General features: G+C 41.6%; 1 protein-coding gene across 6 annotated transcripts in view; it reads left to right on the forward strand.

Moving 5' to 3' along the window:
* SH3BP4 (SH3 domain binding protein 4) overlaps positions 1-22,827 on the forward strand; it is a 92,256-nt gene that overhangs the window by 61,208 nt on the left and 8,221 nt on the right. For 4 of the 6 annotated variants that reach the window (XM_085872279.1, XM_085872278.1, XM_085872282.1 and 1 more), the window contains exons 3-4: positions 4,029-6,406; positions 16,217-16,405. In XM_085872279.1, coding sequence (XP_085728405.1) covers positions 4,029-6,406; positions 16,217-16,405 — 2,567 coding nt within the window. The remainder of the gene's footprint in view (positions 1-4,028; positions 6,407-16,216; positions 16,406-22,827) is intronic. The other 2 variants (XM_085872284.1, XM_085872283.1) reach the window with 1 other exon arrangement.

Genomic DNA, 22,827 nt, shown 5'->3' on the forward strand with positions numbered 1-22,827 from the left:
GGAGTCCCATATTCCAATACAGGATGGATAAAAGATGTAAAGTTGGTTACAAGATTATGGCTTCTGAGAAAATGATATTTCAACTTCCGAAGCATATACAAAGGAATGTTATGTCGTTTAATAACAATATAACTGACAGGAGCATCCCATTTCAGATCTGGTTGGATAAAAATACCCAACAGTTTGATAATTTAATTTTGGATTGCCACATCATTCAGTTACAAGTTGGGAGGGGATGGTTGGTTTCAAGCGAAACAGATGTCAACAATTGCACACTTTTTACTTTTTGGGTTTTTTTTTTTATTACGGGGGGAGGAGGTGGATGAACTTGAGAGATTGTATCATTAAAATTTTGTCAATTTTTGAAATTTTGTTGTGCTTGTGATGTGTATTGAGTGAGTGTTTTGTTGTTGGTGTAGCTTGAGTTTATTTTGAATTCAGTTTTATCACCTGATGTATTCTGGTTGACTGTTCAGGTCTTGCCCTGTGAGAACAACATTGAGAGAGTTGCCTTGGTACTGAGCACTTGAATCGAATGCCACCCTGATCTGATCTGGTTTCCTTGGGTGATGCACACCGAAGATTGTCAAGTACCAGCATTCTTCACCCTCCTTCAATGGTGGTGCTGGGTCTGCTTGGCCATTGTGAAAGATCTTCTGCATGAAGGTTACAAAATGTTTCTTCATTTCTGGCCTCTTCTCCAGTGTACGATGCAGATAGGTGAGACGACTGAGGGCTTGTTCCTTGTTGTCAAACTTTGCAGCTGAATTTCTCCTTCACGTGAATGTGATTGGGACATGTACTGAAGAGGGATCTGCACCCGTTTTCAAACACACTCGTACTGAAGGTGTTCACAGTGACTGGCTTGTGAGTGTTTCCCAGGCAAACCTCACATACTATAACCTATCCCAGGTCAAGTCTCTGGGTGTAAAGAACATTGTGGGGGCCGTTGTGCTGCTCACGTACCTTGTGAACCCTTAGAATGCCTCTTACCAGCAGACGGAGGATCCGAGCATCAGGGTCCAGTGATGGGATCTGATCGGCCACTGACCTCAGATGGGGATGATGGCATGCAGCTTTGGGGGTAGGAATCTCTGTCCTATCATCGGGCATCTGGTTGCACTCGATGTGGGTGGGGAAAGTCAGACTTGTCTTTCCATCCACAGACTCCACCAGATAGCCGATGGTTCTTTTCCTTGCAGTCTGTTACCCCAGCACATGTTCTTAGAGTGTATGGAGAGAAATTCCCTTTGATGTTAAATAGATCAAACAACTCCGACTTGACTAACGATGTGTTGCTTTGATCATCCAAGATGACGGACACTCTTGTTGTCTTTTTATTATTATTATTATTATTTTTTTGTATACCTTGTCGTGGCTCGTATGAGAGCTAACATACAATGCACAGCAAGGGGGGCATGAGACAACAGGGGCAGGAGTGGGAAGGACAAAACAGTGGGGAACAGAGACATTTGGAGATCTGTGGAAGGGAGAGGGATAGGGCGAGGAACACGGGGTACACAAGATGGACATTACAGGGACTTTCAGGAAGGAAAGCAGGGAATTTGAAGGAATTAAAATAATTTGAAGAAATTAAAATTGAAGGGAATTAAAATGTGACTTCAGCTTCCCAACCCCCCCCCCCACCACACCCCCACACACACCCCTAATCCCAAGTCCTCAAACCCCCTCCAAACTCTGTCCTCTCTCTGCCCTCTCCACCACCACACTCAAATTCTGTGCTCAGCCTCAAACCCCTCAATCCTAACACTGGTCCTTCTCTGCCCCCCCCAAACCCAACTTTGTCATCCTCTCCCCTTTTCATCTTCAAGTCCTCAACTTCCCCAAACCCCAAGTACTCACTCCCCTCCCAACCCCAAGTCCTCAATCTCCCCCCCCCTTCCTAACATCTCAATCTCCCTCTTCCAACTCCATGCACCCCCACCCACAACTCTCTGTCCTCCCCTCCCCATCTCTTCCCGTTCTTAACAATGTTACACAGGGAACTTTGCGCATGAGAAGGCCAGGCCTATCATGCCTGCATTGTTCCTGTTCCCATTTGTTTAAAACAAATGTTAAAAGTAAATAAAGATGGAATGTTCAATTGACAATCACTTCCCCCATTCTTCCCTTATCCTTACAATAATTCACGGACAGGTGTTTGTGTGTTTGTTTGTTTGTCGTGCGACTACTACAGTTCTGGGCCGATTACATCCAGACTTGGAATCAGCTACATAAAATCAGCATGACCCCGATTAATGGATAGGGGTGTTTGTATCTTTGCCGGTGGTCTTGGGGGAAGGGGAGGGGCGCAAATTCTCTGTATAAATGCGTATCGTGCAGCGTCATTTCCAGGTGGGGAACGTTAATACAAGTCTCCACCATATACAGTGCAGTATTCCTGTTCCCACGTTTTCCAGTGCTGTGAGGCATTTTGAATTCGAAGCAGTACGTATGTTTTTTCTTCATGCACCGGGGCTTTTTTCTTTTTTTTTTGCCTCTCCAGAGCTCTCAGTTGCCTATACCCCACCCAAATAAAGGTATGCGTCAGAAGAACGTGTTGCATGCTTGAAACAAGATTGCCTATTTTCTCAACAATGCTCTGGAAGAAGTCCTTTTACTCAAGCTTCTGCATCTCACTATCTGCCGTAATATTTGTGAATGTCTTTACAGCTGTGGAGGAACTCTGGGAAGGGTTTGAAACAACAAAAGGGCTTATCTTGGTCGCTTTTCTTGTTGCTCTATGCAGCTTCTTCAGCTTGAAGAGCATGGGAGGAGTCAATTTATTATATATATATATATATATATATATATATATATATATATATATATATATATATATATATATATATATATGTTTTTTTTTTCTTTGACACGTGGGGAATATAACATTCATATTGCAAGTAGACCACGTATTGATCTGTGATCAACTACAGTTAGGTGAACACTATTACCCGTCTTTCCCATTCTCTTTGGAATATTTTTTTTTGCAACATTTTTTCCAGAAGTAATTTATTGATATATTCATAAATGTATTGACAAATATCTTATTTCATTTTAAATATGATTAACTGCAATACTTGTATTACCATTCATAATGAAATTGAAGACCAAATACTGCATTGGAATCAGAAGGAACCCGAATACGCCAAAAGGAAAGATGGAGTCGTCAGGAGGAACCTGGATAGGATTTGGGTTTCAGCTGCTGCTCCTCTACTGTCAAACCCATCCAAATTACCCTTACAAAAAATAAATTCAGATAAATAAAGAAAGACAAATTAAGAGTAAAATAAATTGAATAAATTAAAGTAAAATTTAAAGAGAGGAAAACAAGCAATAATTAGAATGAATATAGAGAAATGTGAAAGGAACAAAGAACAAAGATGTCAGGAAGAACTTGGACAGATAGATTTCAGTAGTTACTCAAACACAGCAATAGATATAAGCTACCAGAGGTCCGTCAGCAGGGAAGCAAAGTCCACGAAACATCAAGATGTGGTATAATCATCATCAAATTGAAGATCGAATACTGCATTGGAGTTATCAGAAGGAACTCAAAGAAGCAAAGAGCAAATATAAGTTATGCAAGGTGATTTTGATTCATTTTGGTTAGCATGTCGGTCATGGACTAGTAGGTTGTTTAAGTTTATTAAAAAAAACATTTTGCTGTTTCGGATGAGCCATTTTAGGAATGTTGTCTGCAAAGCTTGTAAAGGTTGTCCAAGTTCAATTTTACCCACAGCACTCTAATTCAACAAAAGTATTCATCGGTGCACTCTTCGAATATTTTAGTTGCAAGCTTTGTTTTGTTGCAAACATTCTTCCATACAATGTGGAGAGAAAATAATACCAATAACGATGTTGATTAATTGTAGAGTATATGCTTTGCAGTGCTTTTTATTTTGTCATACAGAAGTTGTACAATTTTGTTTTTGAGCTATTTTTTTGCATTCAAAGAAAAGTTGTTTTCAATATGTATGTATGTGAACCACCTCAATAATATGTATGTGCATGTCTGTCTCGCTCAGCAGTGCCTTCTCGTAAATCTCTCCTCATGGATGGTGGCTCATTGATGAAGAACACTCAAGAGGTAGTTGCTGTGAGAGACTACTGCCCTGACAACTTCACAGCATTGGCACTGCAAAAAGGGCAACACCTGCATGTGCTGGACAAGTCGCGCTCCGAGTGGTGGTATGCTCACAACAATAAAGAAACAGGTTACATTCCTGCAGCCTATGTTCGACCTGTCAATTCCCTTACGCAAGCTTTCAGTGACAGTGGCATGGTGGACCAAGGGCCAGATCCCGAGCATCAAATACAGCAAAAAGGCTTGCTTTATGATTGGCCAGAAACTTTGGACAAACCAGCCAAAGCAGCAAATCCTTATAGCTCGGCGCTGTCAGCATCAAATCCCTTCCTTAATGAAATTTCGTGGGCTACTACACCAGGAAAGAAGGCTAATGAGGAAGAGTTTGCCCCCAAGTCTATTGGGGAAGAATCAACAAAATCCTCTCTTGACTGGCTCATGTTTGATCCTCTGAGACCTGACAACAATGATTGTGGTAATGGCAATAGTTCATCAACAGATATGGATTTTGACTTGTTCAATCGACCTTTAAAACCAAAAAATCCATTCCTTAAAAGCAGTAATCGATGGTACAGCATGTCGGAATTGTCAATACGCAAAGAAGAGGAGCAAGCAGAGACCAAAACGGATGCTCTGAGTATGTTCTCTGGTTTTCAAAAACTTCGGATTGAAAACTTTGAGAACAACCGTGAGGAATTTCGGTCTGAATGGTTAAAACAGCGACAGTTGGCTCGGTCTTGCCACGACTTAGGTATGATAGGCACGAGCCCTGGATGGGGCCAAACCCAATCCCTTGAAACACAGACTGTAGCTAAGGTGGCAAGTGCTGGAGGTGCTGTGCCATTGCCAGACACAGATATCATCCTTCATCTTCCTGAAGGTCATGTGGAAGAAGGTTTTGAGCAGCAGGTTGCTTTAAAGGTGTTAATTGAGCCACCAACTGAACTTAATAATGATAGTTGTACAACGGTAAGCCCTTTGTTGGAGATCAATCTTGGCAACACAGAAGTCCAGAGGGTGTTGACGTTGGAGATGAAGATTTCTTCTACTTTGCGTAGTGACAGTGCAGAGATTATATGTATGCGCAGTCCTCTGAAAGATGGACCCTTTAAATGTATTCCTATGGTTTGTGCATATGGTTCCTCAATTCAAGCACAGATTGAAAACCCAGGGCCCTGGACATACATTGTAGCTGTGGCAAGGGCACCTCAGGTAATGCCATCACTGACAATTTGGCACCACATCTGCAAAAATGTCACTCTTGGTTTATATGGGCCACGCCATATTCACCCATCGTTCACGGCTGTGGTGGCCATTTTTTCACACAGCTATGCTCCACAAACATTGCTTGCCACTGACCGTGGCCTGCCTGGAAAGGGGGGCCCACCACTATCATTGCAGTTATGGGGTAAGCATGAGTTTTCACTGAATCATCCAAAGGATTTGCATATTCAACTTTTTCCAAGTGATAGTGCCGTCTCTGTAGCGCAGCGAGACTCGAGTGAGCTGATACGCAGCTTTCGCCTGAAGTTGGGTATGGTTTGCAAACTTGCTTTTCTCATTTCTTCTTGTGGAGAAGATGGAGACCTTGAGGTGTTTGCAATGCGTGTGCAGGTTAAGGACGAACATGCCAATCTCTTGACACAGTTCAGTGTCCGTACACCTCAGCCTGCTGCACGGCCGATATCGAAATCAGGTGCCCCACGACGTTTTGTCAAGAAGAAAGAAATGGGGCGTGTTGTGCTAGCTCCACTTACTGTGCAATCGCGGTATCCTACATTCCATGACAGGCTTTTGCCTAATCTCAGAAGTGCCTTAGTCACAAAAACAGTAATGCGGCAACAATTCCATCCCTACTTGCTTGAATACAAAAAGGGAGATATACTTGCACTCCTTAGCACCGAAAGGGTGCGTGTGCGTGGCCACTTGCGTGCAAAGGAGTGGAACATAGCTTTTCGTGATGGACGATTGGGTCTTGTGCATTGCCGGAACATTCTGGACTTGGGTTCTGAGAAGCGGAGTGGTTTAGCACAGTGTCCTCAACTCAGCACAGCAACACTCCTTGACCAAATGTTGCAGCCATGCAAGTGCCTGACTTACGTTTACTCTGATGTGCGCAGCCAATTGATGGCACATTCACTCAGTTGGAGGGCATTTGCTGACTCTCTCGGCTATGCTGGCCTGTCGTTATCTGATTTCTGCCGTGTTGAAATAGAGAGTGAAGCTGAGCGTGTTGCTGCAGTTCTTGAGAGGCTCAAGGAGGATTGCAATTCTGGATCAGGCCAAGGAAAGAAAGCTTTCCAAAAAGAGCTGTTTAAGGTTAGTTCTGTTATATTACTTTTGATTTTGTTTTTCCTTGAATACAAGTTCATGCGAAAGCCATTTGTAATTGTAATTTGATGAGGAATTTGTGGATTATCTCCTCTGCCACCGAATGTGGATGGAGGTTGTGTTTTCTCCAGTGTTTGGCTGTGAGTAAGATATCTCAAAATGTTAGACGGATTTGGACGAAACTTGGTGGAAATGTTGGGTTTGTACCAAGGACAAATTGATTAGTTTTTTGTGAAGATCCGGATCCAGATCTGGATTCTATACTTTTAAAAGTGATTCTTCACCATTGAGAGATTGGGCCAAAAACAGAATATAGTACGATATCTCAAAAAGCTATGGACAGATTTGGACGAAATTTGAACAGGTAGGGTGTGTGACAAGGAATAATTCATTCAATTTTGGTGAAGATCTGGATACGAGAACTATTTAATGATGTATATTTTTTAAGTGATTCTTCACCATTGAGAGATAGGGCCTTCACCATCGCATTGTTCCCGATCCAATTTATTTTGTGCAAAACAGCATGAGAATCCTATTCCTTGTAAAATGAATATTGGAAGGAGTGCTTAGTGCCTCTCCTTGAAAAGAACATTGCCTCACAAAATATAACTCGGCTCCCTTTATTTCACAAGAGGAGAATAAAAAAATATCGTCCAACTAACTGTTCAATCGGACAATGAATATGACACAACTTTTCCTTCGTGAAATTGCATGTTTATATACGGTATTAGAAATAATTTCAAAAACATGGGTATTAAGGCCATTGTTAATGAGAATGCTGCCTCCTTCTTTGTATAAAAAATATATTGCACCAGAGAGCAGATGCCTGTTCATAGTTTGCACCGTTACTTATTGGCTCATCCAACCAATCAACTTCAACAAAATCAACCACAACCTTCTAGCAAGGTCATGGGCCCCAACCCCACATTGTTTCATGTGTTTGCAGCTCAAATTTGTTTTACTTTGAAATCCTAACAATGGGGGATTAGGTGCAGTGATGGTGTATCGACATCCCTTGCCAGGAGCCAATCAAAGTGCATCCAGCCTCAGCAGCATCTCATGACATGTTCCCAAGTCACAGGAAGCACAGTTCATGCTTGCTTTGGGCATTTTTGATGTGAATAATGAAAATATTTTTGGCAAAATCAATTTTTTCTTGACCCTGTACTGCCTGGGCCCTTGACGTCCTTGACGTCAGTAAATCTGTAAATCTATTTCCTTTCATCTCTGCAACATTGTTTAAAGCCGAGGACAACTGAGACCCTGATTCATGCTCTCATCGCTTCATGCTTGGATCACCGCAATTTGCTGTTGGCAGATTTACCTGCCTTTCCTCTCAAGCTGTTACCACTTGTGCAGAATGTGACAGCCAGTCAAGTGGTTCAACCTTATAAATTTGATCACGTGTCTCCAATCTTTAAGCCTCTTCATTGGCTTCCAGTCCATCACCACATCAATTTCAAAACATCGTTGATAAGTTTTGAAGTTAAAAATAAACATTCCTCTGCTGATATTTCCAATCTAATCACACTTTACATACCAGGAATAACGCTACCGTCTAACAGTGAGAATTTCCTGATAATCCCTCACACAAGGATGAAGTCTTTTGGTGATCGTGCATTGCGTTGATATGCTCCTCATCTTTTGAATTTGTTGCCTTTTTTGATTTGCATTTCCCCCTCAATTATTTTTATATGCTTCAATTTGCATCTTTTTTACAATCGCTTCCTGTAAAAAATAAAAATCTTTTAAAATAAACCTTTATCTTTTAGTTGTTTTGAATTTTTTTTTTTTTTACTATGGAGTTTTTCTGATCATCTCAAGACCTTTCAGATTTTATTCCTCAATAAAAAGTGTTGCATAAGTTACCAATTATATTTGATTGATTGGGAACCCATAAATGTGTTTAAATAGTTTGAGACCAATAAGATGCTTGCTTGAGTTATTGCTGAGTAACACAAGACCTTTGAATCGATATTCATCAATTTTTTTTTATTATACAAACTCGGTATGATTATTCTCTCTGCAATTAAGAATGGTTAGATACAAAATTGTGATTGTACAACTTGTTCGCTTTTCTTTTGTATTCACTGTGCTAATCTTCTCCACCAACAATACATTCATTATATATTTGCAATTACTGGTGGAATGCGACTTCCATATACAGTATATTGTTTATCTTTAAAAGATTATTTAGAAGATTCTGATTTTGAGGAACTAAACTCTGTTCGAGAGTGTCGGTGATGTCAAAGCAGTTTATTGTCTTGGGTTATACTGGGTGGTTTGCCACATTGCTTTCCCAGCAGTAGTTAGGGCAGGTATTTGTAATTTGTTCAGGGTACCGGCGATAGCTCGCCGACACTTCGCAAAGGACACTGGGATCGTCAATGTCCACCAACTGGTACCGGCAGATGGGATGCCTAGCTTAACGTTCATCCGAGGGTCGGCACACGCATTGATGAATCACCTTGCCTGTGAAAAACTGGGATGACAGTTTTTAGTTGGGTCGGGATTCTAACCCAGGTGAGACTGCTCGGTAATCTATTTATAGAGATTAGTGTGTGTACCTCTCAGCCAACCTTTTTTATTATTTATTTTATTTTATTTGAATCTAGTTTTCTTGTTGCTGTTATATTTTTGTTGTGCAAAGTTCTGTTATAACTGTTTGTTGGCATTTTATCTCCTCCCAGGTTTTATTCAGATTAATTCCTTACTTTTTACTTGCATGGACTTTTAATTCCTGGTCTCTGACCTTGTGTAGAGTGTTCCTTTGCTGTGACTGACATCAGTTCTTTTGAAGCTGCACTCTCACCTGCTTCAGTTTGCTGTGTCAGTGGGCAGTTGTGCCTGGGATGTTTTTCCTGCAATGTACTTGAGTGGTCCTGACTTTGGTTGGAGCTTGCATTGTCTTCATTTGAGCCACTTTTGTTTGCCTGAACTCTTTCACTTCTGAGAATGGAGTGCAGACCTTCCTGATTGTTTTTCAGGACTGCACTGTTTCCCACGTGACTCTTTCCTTCTATTCAAATTTTTGCATGGTATTTTTTTTTCGTTGTACTTCGTTAACAAAAAATAATGACTTTAATGATATTTCCTTTGCTCTTGCTACCTGTGCACTACATTTTATATTTACTGATAATTTGGTATGCCAGTATCAGTTCATTAATGTACTTTCTGTGGGAGTAAAGTCCCCAACGCATGCACATACAAATCGCATGTTGTGATTGGGTCTCCAACATGCCGCAGCAGCCTTGACCCATAGTTGTGCTCATATGCAATCAAAATCACTTAAATCTAAAATAAAGAACTAACCTTGTTTGTGAAAGCTAGTATCCATCTGTGTCGGCAGATGGGTAGAACAATGGATGAAACTATCAGAACATTGATTGGAGTATGCTCATTGAGAAGGAAAGCAGACATTTCAAGTGTTCATTAATTGTTAGGACAGGAGGTTGATGCTCAAAATGGCAGCTTCTTGCTTTTCATGGCAGTTAACGTACTTCGATCAACGTTGTGTTCATTTCATCCATTACTTGAATCTAAACTCACTCGAATGTGTTTAAACACTCAAGCATTTTCTTAGCTTTCCAGGTCTAAAGATAGGATTCCCTTACAACCCCATAGTGACACCTGTTTTCTGGTATCTTCTACTCCTGAGGGATTGCCTAAGTACAGATCTTCCAGGGCTAGTCACTTTAGATTCCAGGAGCCTCTGAAGGAGCATTTGCAGCTTCGGACACATTCCAGAGAATAGAGGCATTGTTGTATTCTCACTGTAGTGATAACGGCAGGCTAATGAAACATTAATTTTTTTATGGCAAAAGATAAAACTTGTCACTAATAGCTGAGGCGGTGCATTCATTGACAGCTATGTAATCTTCTTTGGCTACAACACCGTTTGATCCACTGATGGAGCCTCAAGCGGACGCTCCCCCTCTTCCTCCTATTCTTGCTTTGCATCTGCGAAGAATGGAAGAAATGTCATCTTCTTTTCCCCTTGTGGAAAATTTTTGTCCATTGTTGTTTCCTACTCGTGCTTTGTGCAGTTACAGATTGACTTGTGATGAAGAGTTTTATATTGAAACTACTGAGATTTCTTGCTCGACAGCTCCATTCAATAAGTTGGTCCACCAGGCTTGTGATTCACTGAAAATGCCGTGACTTGTAAAGGAGGAATACGATCTCATTTTAGCCACCAACCATTCAGTCACCAGTAAATATCCTTGTGCTTGTCCCCACTTATTTGCAGGATCGGTTAAAGCAGAAGTGGACTACACCCCTGTCAGCAAAGGATTTTCAGATTTATATTTACTACCTGCAGTGTGTTGGAGATCCCCACTCCTTAGCTCGAATTACCATTACCATGCAGCCGTCACGGGCACACCACACACATGCTAGCTTTTTTTTTATCTTCATGGCTATGGCTAAGGACCATTTATGTGCCAGTCAACAATGTCTTTTTATCGACAAAATTCATTTAGCCAGCTTGGAAGTTATTCTTCTATATTGCCAGGTAATTATCAGCTCGGACAGTCACTTCCTGACACCATACAGAGGGTGAAGGAGATGTTAGATTAATCAGGCATTTGTACACACTGGCTGAGATTGTCTCAGCACCTATGGAGGCATCTGGGAAAATTGTAGCTTCCATTGCGGCTGTTTGAATGTCACACGGATTTTGAAGCATGCTATTGTGGAGGCACCAATTTTATGGGGCCACAAATTTTCCTCCAAGGTAGACATCTTGTTTCCATTGTGCATGAAAGCAAAAGATGCCATGAAATAGCTGAGTGATCTTTGTACACCATTCATACTTATCCTTTAGTGCAGGGGTCGGGAACGTGTGGCTCGCGAGCCAGGTATGGCTCTTTTGATGATTGCATCTGGCTCGCAGATAAAATTGGAGTTTGAAACTTGGAAAGCCCAATATTTCTCGCAGAAGCTTTACCTATAGTTTGAATGGTGTCGTGCTTCATTCACGTGCAGGGCTGAACTTGGCAGAAGGAGAGAAGAAAAAACACCTCCGAATTGTCTGAAGCGGTTTTTGTTTCGTCCAGTCATGCGGCCGACGCGAGTAGTGATTTCGGTTCCTCCAATGACGTGCCGCCGCCGAGACGCGTCACGGAATTCATCTCGACCAATCACGCGCCACCGCTGAGGCGACTCGTGATTTCGGTTCCTCCAATGACGTGCCGCTGCCGAGACGCGTCACGGAATTCATCTCGACCAATCACGCGCCACCGCTGAGGCGACTCGTGATTTCGGTTCCTCCAATGACGTGCCGCCGCCGAGACGCGTCACGGAATTCATCTCGACCAATCACGCGCCACCGCTGAGGCGACAGCATCCCAGAGTCGGCCGGCCGCGCCGCACCTCTCGAGTACGTCAGCCCGTGCGCAGGCCAGCCAGACTCACTTGGGTCAACATCTCCCTCTCTCTCATTTGCTCAAAGCTAACCCTTCGACGAAGAAGATGGCGAAAAGAAAAAAGATGAGGAGTATCGTACATTTCAGGACAAATGGGCCGAAGAATTCGCCTTTGTAGAGAGAGCAGGTTCTGTGGTGTGTCTAATTTGCAATGACAAAATTGCATCGATGAAACGGTCGAATATAAAGCGGCACTTCGACACGTGCCATGCTACCTTTGCATCAAAATACCCTGCGGGAGACAGCAGAAAGAAAGCGTGCCAAGAGCTACTGAGCAGGGTGCAAGCCAGCCAGCAGCAACTCCGCGTATGGACCCGGCAAGGTGACTATAATTCCGCTAGCTTTGCTGGATCTTTAGCAATAGTGAGGAACGGAAAACCATTCACAGATGGCGAGTATGCAAAAATGTTCATGCTGGATGTCGCCAATGAACTTTTTGATGATCTTCCGAACAAAGACAAGATAATCAAATGGATACAAGACATGCCTCTGTCGGCAAGAACTGTTCATGATCGTACCATCATGATGGCAAACCAAGTGGAGGAAACGCAAGTGAAGGACATAAATACAGCGCCGTTCTTTTCCCTGGCTTTGGATGAGTCAACAGACGTAAGCCATTTGTCGCAGTTCAGTGTGATTGCAAGATATGCTGCTGGTGATACACTGCGCGAAGAAAGTCTTGCTGTTCTGCCAATAAAAGGGTCCACAAGAGGTGAGTATTTATTCAAGTCTTTCATGGAGTTCGCTCAAGAAAAAAATCTACGAATGGATAAACTTATCTCGGTGTGTACTGATGGTGCTCCGTGTATGGTGGGGAAAAACAAAGGATTTGTGGCGCTTCTCCGTGAACATGAAAATAGACCCATCCTAAGTTTCCATTGCATTTTACACCAGGAGGCACTTTGTGCTCAGATGTGTGATGGACAGCTTGGTGAAGTGATGTCGCTGGTCATTCGTGTGATCAACTTTGTTGTTGCCCGAGCCTTAAATGCTCGCCAGTTTTAAACACTGCTGGATGAAGTTGGAAATAACTATCACGGTCTGCTTTTGCACAGCAATGTGCGTTGGTTGTCAAGAGGGAAGGTGCTTAGCCGTTTTGCGGCTTGCCTGAACGAAATCCGGACTTTCCTTGAAATGAAAGGGATTGAGCATCCTGAGCTAGCCGAAACTGAGTGGCTCCTCAAGTTTTACTATCTCGTGGATATGACTGAACATCTGAACGAGCTCAACGTGAAAATGCAAGGCATTGGAAATACAGTGTTATCCCTTCAACAAGCCGTGTTTGCTTTTGAAAACAAGCTGGAGCTTTTTATCATGGATCTTGAAACAGGTCGTTTACTACATTTTGAAAAACTGAGACAATTTGAAGATGCATGCACAGCAAGTGAGCCCACTCAAAACTTTGATCTCCACCAGTTAGCTGGCTTCACATCCAGTCTCCTACAGTCATTCAAAGCACGCTTTGGAGAATTTCGTGAGCACACTCGTCTTTTTAAGTTCATCACCCATCCAAACGAGTGTTCACTGAACACAGCCGACCTGAGTTACATTCCTGGTGTCTCCGTCAGAGATTTTGAAGCAGAAGTGGCTGACCAGAAGGTCTCAGACATGTGGGTGAACAAGTTCAAGTCACTGAATGAAGATTTGGAAAGAATCGCACGACAGAAAGCGGAGTTGGCGAGCAAGCACATGTGGACAGAAATGAAAAAACTTCAACCCGAAGACGAGCTGATTATCAAAACTTGGAACGCGCTTCCTGTCACATACCTCACACTGCAGCGTGTGAGTATTGCTGTATTGACCTTGTTTGGATCTACGTATGCATGTGAGCAGTCATTCTCACATCTTAAAAACATCAAGTCCAACCTACGATCACGTCTAACGGATGAAAGCCTCAACGCTTGCATGAAGCTTAACCTCACCAAGTACCAACCAGACTACAAAGCCATCAGCAAATCCATGCAGCACCAGAAGTCCCATTAATGGTGAGTATTATAACAACATTATTTAAAAGAATAACTTCAGAGGCTTATTATACTCACATTTAGTTGAATTCAGTCTTAAAATATATTATATGGCTCTCACTGAAATAGATTTCCAAATATTTTGCTTTAATGGCTCTCTGAGTCAAAAACGTTCCCGACCCCTGCTTTAGTGTAAGCTAAAGCCTACATTGCCAGACATCTCCAGTCATCCTTGTAATCACCTAAATCTGTCGATGGTAATGCTCAATTTAAAGGCTGTTCCCAATGAAGAGCCCTTGTTGAACAGCACTACAAGCAACCATAGTCTCTGCATTGGATGCAGTACCAAATACACCCAGTTGCTGCTCATCCCTCGACAATTGACATCCATACTCCTTCAGCTATCAAACAGACCCACCCTATTCACACCCCACACCTCCCTGTGGGCACCCATACCCCACCACCCTCAGATGATACGATATTTTTTATATGTCTGTTGAGTGATAGTAACAAACGATTGAGTGCTTCCCATCATTAAATAGTTTGACAGTTGAGTTCCAAATGGATCCACTTCCTATCGAGTGATGTGGATTACAATGCATTGTCTGCCTCAATACACAAGACAAGCAGACAAGGTACAGAAGCAGTTGCAAATTAAAACGATTTTTGTCATTCTCTAGTTAATTGAGAGCAATTTTCATTCTTTATCCTGATTTTGAAAAGTCTGTGGTCTTCAGCACATACTGGATTTGGGATTGAAGACCTTTGATCAGCTATATGGTGAAAAGACACTTTTGCATGCATGCAATACCCAAGCTTCTCGGGGCCATAAAAATGAGACTTGTTCACAAGAATCGAGCTCGGATACATACTTCCATACTTGAATATGTCGTTGCATTGGAAGTTCCACAGGTGTGTTTGATGTTCCTTGTGGGCGTGGTTTTTTAAACCAGTTTAATGCATTCCTGGTTACCTTATTCTTGTCTCTCACACTTTTTCCAATTACATGGATCCAGCAATTGAGCCACTTCAGGAATCTACATTTTATCCCACCTGGACAACACGAGGCTTTCGGAATGATGTAATCCGCCCCAGAATGCTCGGCGCGCATGCGCACAAGCCCCGAGCATCGAATTCCATTGGAGCTACGGCGACGGCTGAACATGTATCATGCGTGCCAGATAAGGATTGTAAAATGGCTCACAAAGCTTCTGAAAGAAGCCAAAAATACTTGTAAATGTACCTGTGAGAAGGGGTGTGCCTCTGCTCAATGAAAGATTTGTAAACTTTCTGATCAACTCGCCCAAAAAGTTGACATATTGAAGTGGATATACCAAAAAGTTGATATACTGCAAAAACCCATGATTATCCAAGGTCTGTGGACGGCACATTTCACCTGACTTCTTCAATCATCCCTGCCATTGAGTGGGCTTTGATTACCTTGTGTGAGCATGGCATGCTTGGTGATTTATTTAATGGAGTCTGGAATCTGAAAGCTGATGCCATCATAACCAACATTCAGGTAGACTTCCCAGAGGGAAACACCATATCTGGTTTAGTTCCCAGATCAGAAGCATATCCACTCTTGGTTCAGTTGGTTTCCCATGTATGCCAAAAGACCTGCAACTTTCTATACCCTTCATCCCATTGAGGCACATGGAGGTCCTGATAAATGGTTCACAGAGATTGGTGAGTTGTTCGGAATCAACAAGTGGCCGTGCATTTACTGCTGGTCACACACGGAGTGTGTGGCTCACAAACACCAACTCAAGTTGCCACATTTATCTTGATCCATTGTTTTCATCATGTGTATCAAAGAAGGGTTACATTCTTTCAGTATGTATTCTTTGAGTTCGATAATTTTGTACTTGCACAATTAGATGTCGCCAAGGTCGCTATCTCAACACAAAAGAGGTGTGTGTTCTCCAAAACGGTTTTCAAAGCTCTGCAGATCCTTCATTGAGCAAGTGAATGGAAGGACCAATTTGGGTTCTCCACGCTCCTGGGATGCAAATAAGTGGACGACCTGTGCAGGTTGTGACCACTAAAGGCAGATTAACAACTAAATCAGTATGTAATGCAGATTAGTGGTTTCACGTGCAGGATTTCGATAGTTAAACTCTGTCGCAAAGCTCGGTTCACACTGGTTTTCCATTCAGAATCCCATCGGGGGCACTGGAGCAAGCAAAATGAAATAATTGTTTATTGGGCCAAATATGTATGGTCTGTCAATTCATTAAATTTTGTAGAGAAGTCCATTTATCAATAAATGTCTTGGATTTCGAACTACACTTCTCATCCATTGATGGTGCTGTGATATGCTTTGCTTTTGCAATATGACATAACAATGTTTTGCATTTGTAAACGATGTAATGTATCCTTTCTTCCGATGAATGCTTATTGGACAGGCATTGCTGAAAATGGACTGCCAGGGACTTGTAGTACGCCTGCTGCAAGACTTTGTCTTGCTCACTACAGCTGTGGAGGTGAGCACACGATGGCGGGAACTGGCTGAACGGCTGGCAAAGGCCACACGTCAACAAATGGATGCCTTTGAGCAGCCACACCGTAACAAGAATGGATATATTGATGATGAGGTGAGTAACAAATGTGGAAAATGTGTACACAATTTAGTTATGTGGATTGTCATTCGGCACTGCAAGAGAAAGTGTGTGTGTGTGTGTGTGTGTGTATGTGTGTGCGTATATATGCATGTATATACTAGGCGGGGTGTGTGTGTGCTGACACAGTGTAAGCATACAAACCGTGTTTTCCCCATTGTTTTGGGTCACTCACCTGCATTTGATTTTTAGGTCATCTCTGCCGAGATGACTTAATAAAGCCGGACCAAATGTCTGTACGTCCGTCTGTCAACAATTTTTTTCTTTCCAATCTTGATGAAACTTAGTATGTGGGTCGAGGTCGATGAGTGTTGCACAACGATATAACTTTCGTCAGGGTCAAGGTCACGAGGTCACGTAAGTTATAAAAATCGCCATTTTCAAAACCTATCTAGTCTGCCATTCTACAAGATATTCGGCAACTGTTTATTGATTATGATAGTAAAAAATATTATCTTTTATCTAACTGGACAGATTTTTGAATTTCCTTCCCGTTTGATCGTCACGTGATCTGAAAGATTGCCAAAAACGCCGATGCGATTCGCAAAGAAGGAAGGAAGGAAGGAGAAATGAAATATAAATTTAAAACACATTATTCGCCTTTTATATTTATAAATTTCCCGCCGAAGGTGCAAAAGTTTCAAAACCTGAAATGTAAACGTCGGCATTTATTTTCAAAATATAATTTCGTGCACGCGCGCCAAAATGCCAAGTCATCTTTAAGGCCCGGTCACACCTTGACGTTTTAGCCAGCGATGGCAACGTATTAAAATGTATCTAAAACGCTGGCTTACGTTGAACTTTTGATGTTTTTTTTTAAAGATTCGGACGTATTCATAGCGACTTGGTCTTATGTATAACGCATTGGTAACGGACACAGAACGTTTCGTTGTGTTATTGATAACTTATACCAACGAATGCTGAACCTGTTGTCGGCCTACAAAACCGATGCCCAACGATAGTCTAACTTAGGCATAGCGCGTTGCACGCATCGCCGACGATGTCGTGACGTAGCCTATTAAAAGGCTGACGCACAACGATTCGAATCATAACTGCCGTAGAAATGGAAGTGTCAACATCGCAGTCACACCTTGGCGATCTTGCCAGCGTATGCCGACCAAAGAAAAATGTGTCTAAAACGTTGGGGCACGTCAAATACGGTATGAGTAAGTTTGGTATACGTGAGTACAACGCTAAAGTACGCTATCATACGTCGTAGTAAGTAGAGTACGTCAAGAAATTTTAAACATGTTCCAAATTTTACGACGTACTCGGCGTATGACACACGTTCCGCATGCGATGGGGATAAGTTTTACATACGATATGCGGACGCTTACACACGTCCACAAACGCTACTTATAAGCTACTCATAAGTCGAAACACGTCGCGGTAATGTCTTTTTTTACGCGAAACTTATTTCTAACTTATGTTTGACGTGCTTTGAACCAATTCTTTACGTAGTCCCAACACACATTGATGTATGTACACGTATTCCAATGACGTCTTCCAGTCGACAAAAAAAAAATTAACGTGTTTCTAGCTTACAACTGCCATATAAAGACGTGTTCCCAGCGGTTTTGGGAATTGGTATATAAAAATGCTGCTCATGAAAAGGGGAACCCAACAGTGTTTTCGAGTCCTTTTTGAGTCGATGTCCATGTCAGCAGTAACAGTATCAGTAACAGTATTAGTATCAGTATTAGTATTAGTAGTAGTTTGTTCATGTTGGCAGTAGTAGGTGAGTGTGAGGGGGAGGGTGAGGGTTATGATGGATCGTCCTTGCGTTTAACGATTTAAATGATAAACTCAACGATTTAAATGGCTGCATCTCCACTATTGAAAGTAGACGCTTGCGCTCAACAATTGGATTTTTTTTTACACTCAACGACTTTTAAACGGTACCACTCAGCTATTTTCATTGTTTACAATGAACGATTTAAATTGCTGTCACTCGCCTTTGTTTTTTGACGCTGGGGTTTGGAAATTTGAAGCGTTTCTTCTGAACGTGTTAAAACGCTCAAACTCGACTATTTTAAATAGACGCTGCCGATGGACAATTGGAATCATAGCCAAGCTAGACATCGAAGTGTGAACATCCTCGTCATGCCGAAGAAAAGTTTGAAGAATGCTGCAAATAAGTGTCCTGGCCGTGGCCGTGGACGCTGACGCAAGGACGATCCATTATACCGACGTCTTTCAGCCTATGAGTAACTTAAAAGTAACGTCTGTCGATGTGTGGCAACGATCGCGTAACGTGCCAACAACACGTTAATCATAGGTTAGAAATAAGTTTCGGGTACGCTAAACATTACCTCGGCGTGTCTCAACTTATGGTTAACTTACAAGTAGCATGTGTTGACGTCTGTCAACGATCGCAGACCGTGCATACAACTTGTGGCCAGCGTAGCGGAACGTGTGAGTCATACGCCGGCATACGTCGTGAAATTTCAAGCATGAAAAAATTTGAGCACAACCAAAAAGTACAACGTTTAAAGCCAACGTACAACGACGTATGGCAGTGTTTTTCAGCATGCTCTCAATGTTATCAAAACTTACCCATAACGTATTCAACGTGTGCCAGCGTTTTAGAAAAAAAATTCAAAAATCGGCATACGTTGGCTAAAACGTCAAGGTGTGACCGGGCCTTTAACCAAGCTGCGCAGTTCGAGCTGTGCAGTTGAACTGCGCAGTAGTCTTCGGTCATAACTGAACATTGAGAACTTGTGGTATTATAGAGATGACCATCACCCCCACACGGGGGTAATTTGTTTTGTTTTTTTCATTTGATTTTTTTCATTTATTTATATTTTCATTTACAGATGCTTTCCGATGATTCTCTGATTTTTCTGGTGTCGCGACTTAGATTTCTGTCGGCACAGAAAATTACCGTGCTTCACCATTATCTCGGGTCACCCATCTGCATGATTTTTCTTTTTTTTTTTTTCTTCATTTATTTATATTTCATTTATGATTCTTGCCCAACGATTCTATTTTTTTTTTCCTGTGTATGGGCTCCGATGTCCATAAGCACGCAAAACTTCAGCTTTCTACGTCACCCGAAAGGTACCGATCTTTAATATCTGTCACTCAGTCAGTGGTTAGAAATAAATATATATATATATATATATATATATATATATATATATATATATATATATATTAGTGCAGATCAGCTCACCTGATCGCACATCGCTCCATTCGGACAAAAACTGCCATGTCATTATAAACACCTCACTGCTACGTAATTCAAAAAACACCTCAAAAGTTTTCAAAAAAAAAAAAATACCCTTAGGACATGAACACGGGAGAGGTAGGTGCAGCCCGGAAGTTTGTTATGATTTCACAAAAGTTTGAGGGAGTAGTTCAGTGACAACACAGGATGGGACTGACACTGCATATATATATATATATATATATATATATATATATATATATATATATATATATATATATATATATATACATACTCGTGTGGATCGGCTCTCTACGCTCACTTCACCACGCGTCGCTACAGTGGGACAGACACCTCCACGTAATTCAAAAACACCCACCACACGTCGCGAGAGAGACAGGCTTGTTTTAACTGAGGACAAGTACGTGATTTGCCATGTTGTGATTTACACCAAGCAGAATTCAAATTTTTATTTTGCAAATGTAATCGTAATATTCGTGATTAATTCCATTTTTATAAGCAATTAAAGTTGAAAATTTTATGTAAAAAGAAAAAAAAATGTCAAAAATAAATAGATTATCTTTTCAAAAAATTTCATAAACAACTAAAAAAGACAATGTTATAGAATGTTATAGAAAAGACATTTTAGTAATTGTGCTGTATGGAGTTAAAGGGCTAGCCCATATTTATGTACAACTAAAATGGCTGTCAGTCAGCCATCTTTGATCAGATCGCAAAATAAAGTGAGGGGCACGTGTATGGCATAATGTACTTCCAAAATAATGTGCATAATGTACTTGCTTCTTCCAAAATAAAGTAACAAAATGTCCACCAGTCGGCTATGTTGGATCTGATCTTGAAAAAAAACGACGCGCATTCTTTATCTTCGGTGATCATTCTTTATCTCTGTGCCAAGTTTGAACAACATCGGGAAATGCATGCCAAAGAAATGGTTGAGGACGTGCTTAATATGGGGAATTTAACTTATGTGGAATTTACATTCCAGATGGTGGATTGTTATCGTGTGTTATCCCGTCGGTAAGTCCGTCTCCTTTTTCGACTTCTCTGGCCAAATCGCTCAGCCAATCCAGCTGAAATTTTGCAGCAACGTCCTTCTGACTGGTAACAGGAATTGCAAAGCTCATTCCGGTCACATGACTTTAAGTTGGTCAAAATGGCTGACTTATTTTTGGGAAAATCGTGTAAATTCCTTCAAAAATCTTCTTCTCCAGATCCACCAGTCAGAATGCTACCAAATTTGGATTTCAACATTAGGCCAGGGTCCTGATGCTAAATTGTGGAGGCCATGACTGAATTGTGTCAAATTGACCAAAATGTGTCAAAATGGCAGTCCTGCAAATTCCTTCCAAAATCTTCTTCTCTTGACCCACCTGTCAGAGTGCTACCAAATTTGTGTTGCAACATTATGGTCGGGTAGGGATGTTAATTATATTGTGGAAGTCATGTGGATCATGTGACCAGAAGTGTGTCAAAATGGCCGACTTGGTCAATTTTTTGGAAAATCGCATTAATTCCTTTAAACATCCTCTTCTCCAGACCCATCCGTCAGAATGCAACCAAATTTGGGTTACACCATTAGGCCAGGGCCCAGATAAGCTACAGGTCAGTGGTCCTATTTTTTTGCAACCAAAATGCCCCCCAGTCGGCCATCTTGGATCTGATCTCGGGGGGGGGGGGGGGATGATGTGCTTATGTAAGCCATCATTCTTTATCTGTGCGCCAAGTTTGAACAACATCGGTAAATGTATGTTCAAGAAATGGTTGAGGATGTGTTCAACATTGGGTTTTTTTGCAGCTAAAATGCCACCAGTCGGCCATCTTGGATATGATCTCAAAGAAAAGTGACGTGCGTATGTAAGCCATCATGTTTTGTCTGTGCTAAGCATGAATAAAATCGGCCATACATGCCTGATATATGGTTGCGGACGCACACACGCACACACAGGCACAAAAATCGAGACCAAATCCATAAGTCCCTGTTTCGGACGAAGTCCAACGGGGGCTAAAAATACGTCGGACATACACATGAGAGAGGTTGGTGCAACCTGAAAGTTTTAGAAGATTTCACAAAAGTTTGAGGGAGGAGTTAGTTCAGTGACAACACAGGACGAGACAGACACTGCATAGACATATGTGTGTATGTGTATGTATATATGTATATATATATATATATATATATTTATATTTATATATATATTTATATATATTTATATATATATATATATATATATCCTATAAAACTCTTTCTAAAGGCCCAGTCACACCTTGACGTTTTAGCCAGGAATGGCAACGTATAAAAATGCACGTAAAACGTTGGCGTACGCTGAAGTTTTGAGCTTTTTTTTTTAAGTTTTGGTCGTATTCATAACGTTTTGGTCGTATGCATAACGTATTAGTAATGGGCACAGAACGTTTCGTTGTGTTAAAGATAACTTATACCAACGAATGCTTAGCCTGTTGTCGGCGTTCACAACCTATGCCCAACGATAGTTTAACTTCGTCATAGCGCGCTGCACATATCGCCGACGAACTCGTGGCGTTCTCTGTTAAAAACCTGCCGTACGCCGATTTAAATCATAACCGCCTGAAAATTGGAAGTGTCAACATCGCAGTCACACCTTGACGATTTAGCCAGCGTATGCCGACCTATGAAAAATGTGTCTAAAACGCTGGGACACGTCAAATACGGTATGGGTAAGTTGTGTATACGTTAGGAGCACGATGAAAAACAATGAAGTATGCTGTCATATTCCGTGGTACGTCTAGTACATCGTGAAATTTCAAGCATGCTGAAAATTTTACGACGTACTCAACGTATGGTCACAAGTTCCGCATATGCTGGCATAAGTTCTCGGCACGCTCCGCAATTGTTTACACACGTCGGCCACACGTTACTTGTAAGTTACTCATAAGTCGAAACACGTCGAGGTAATGTTTAGCATACCTGAAACTTAATTTTTAACCTACATGTAACGTGCTTTGAGCCTATTAGTAGCGTGCTTTGAACCTATGTGTAACGTCTCTCAAACGCACATTGGCGTATGTAGACGAATTTGATTGACGTCTTCCGGACGACCACAGAACTTACTGAACGTGTTTCTAACTTACAGCTACCGTATAATGGCGTATTGGCAGTGTTTAGGGGAATTGGTATATACAAATGGGCTTCACAAGAGGAACCCGTCAGTGTTTCAGACTCCATGTT

This window comes from Eptatretus burgeri, chromosome 3 (assembly GCF_056783735.1).
Source record: "Eptatretus burgeri isolate ZD-2024b chromosome 3, Ebu_testis_v1, whole genome shotgun sequence".
NCBI lineage: Eukaryota > Metazoa > Chordata > Myxini > Myxiniformes > Myxinidae > Eptatretus > Eptatretus burgeri.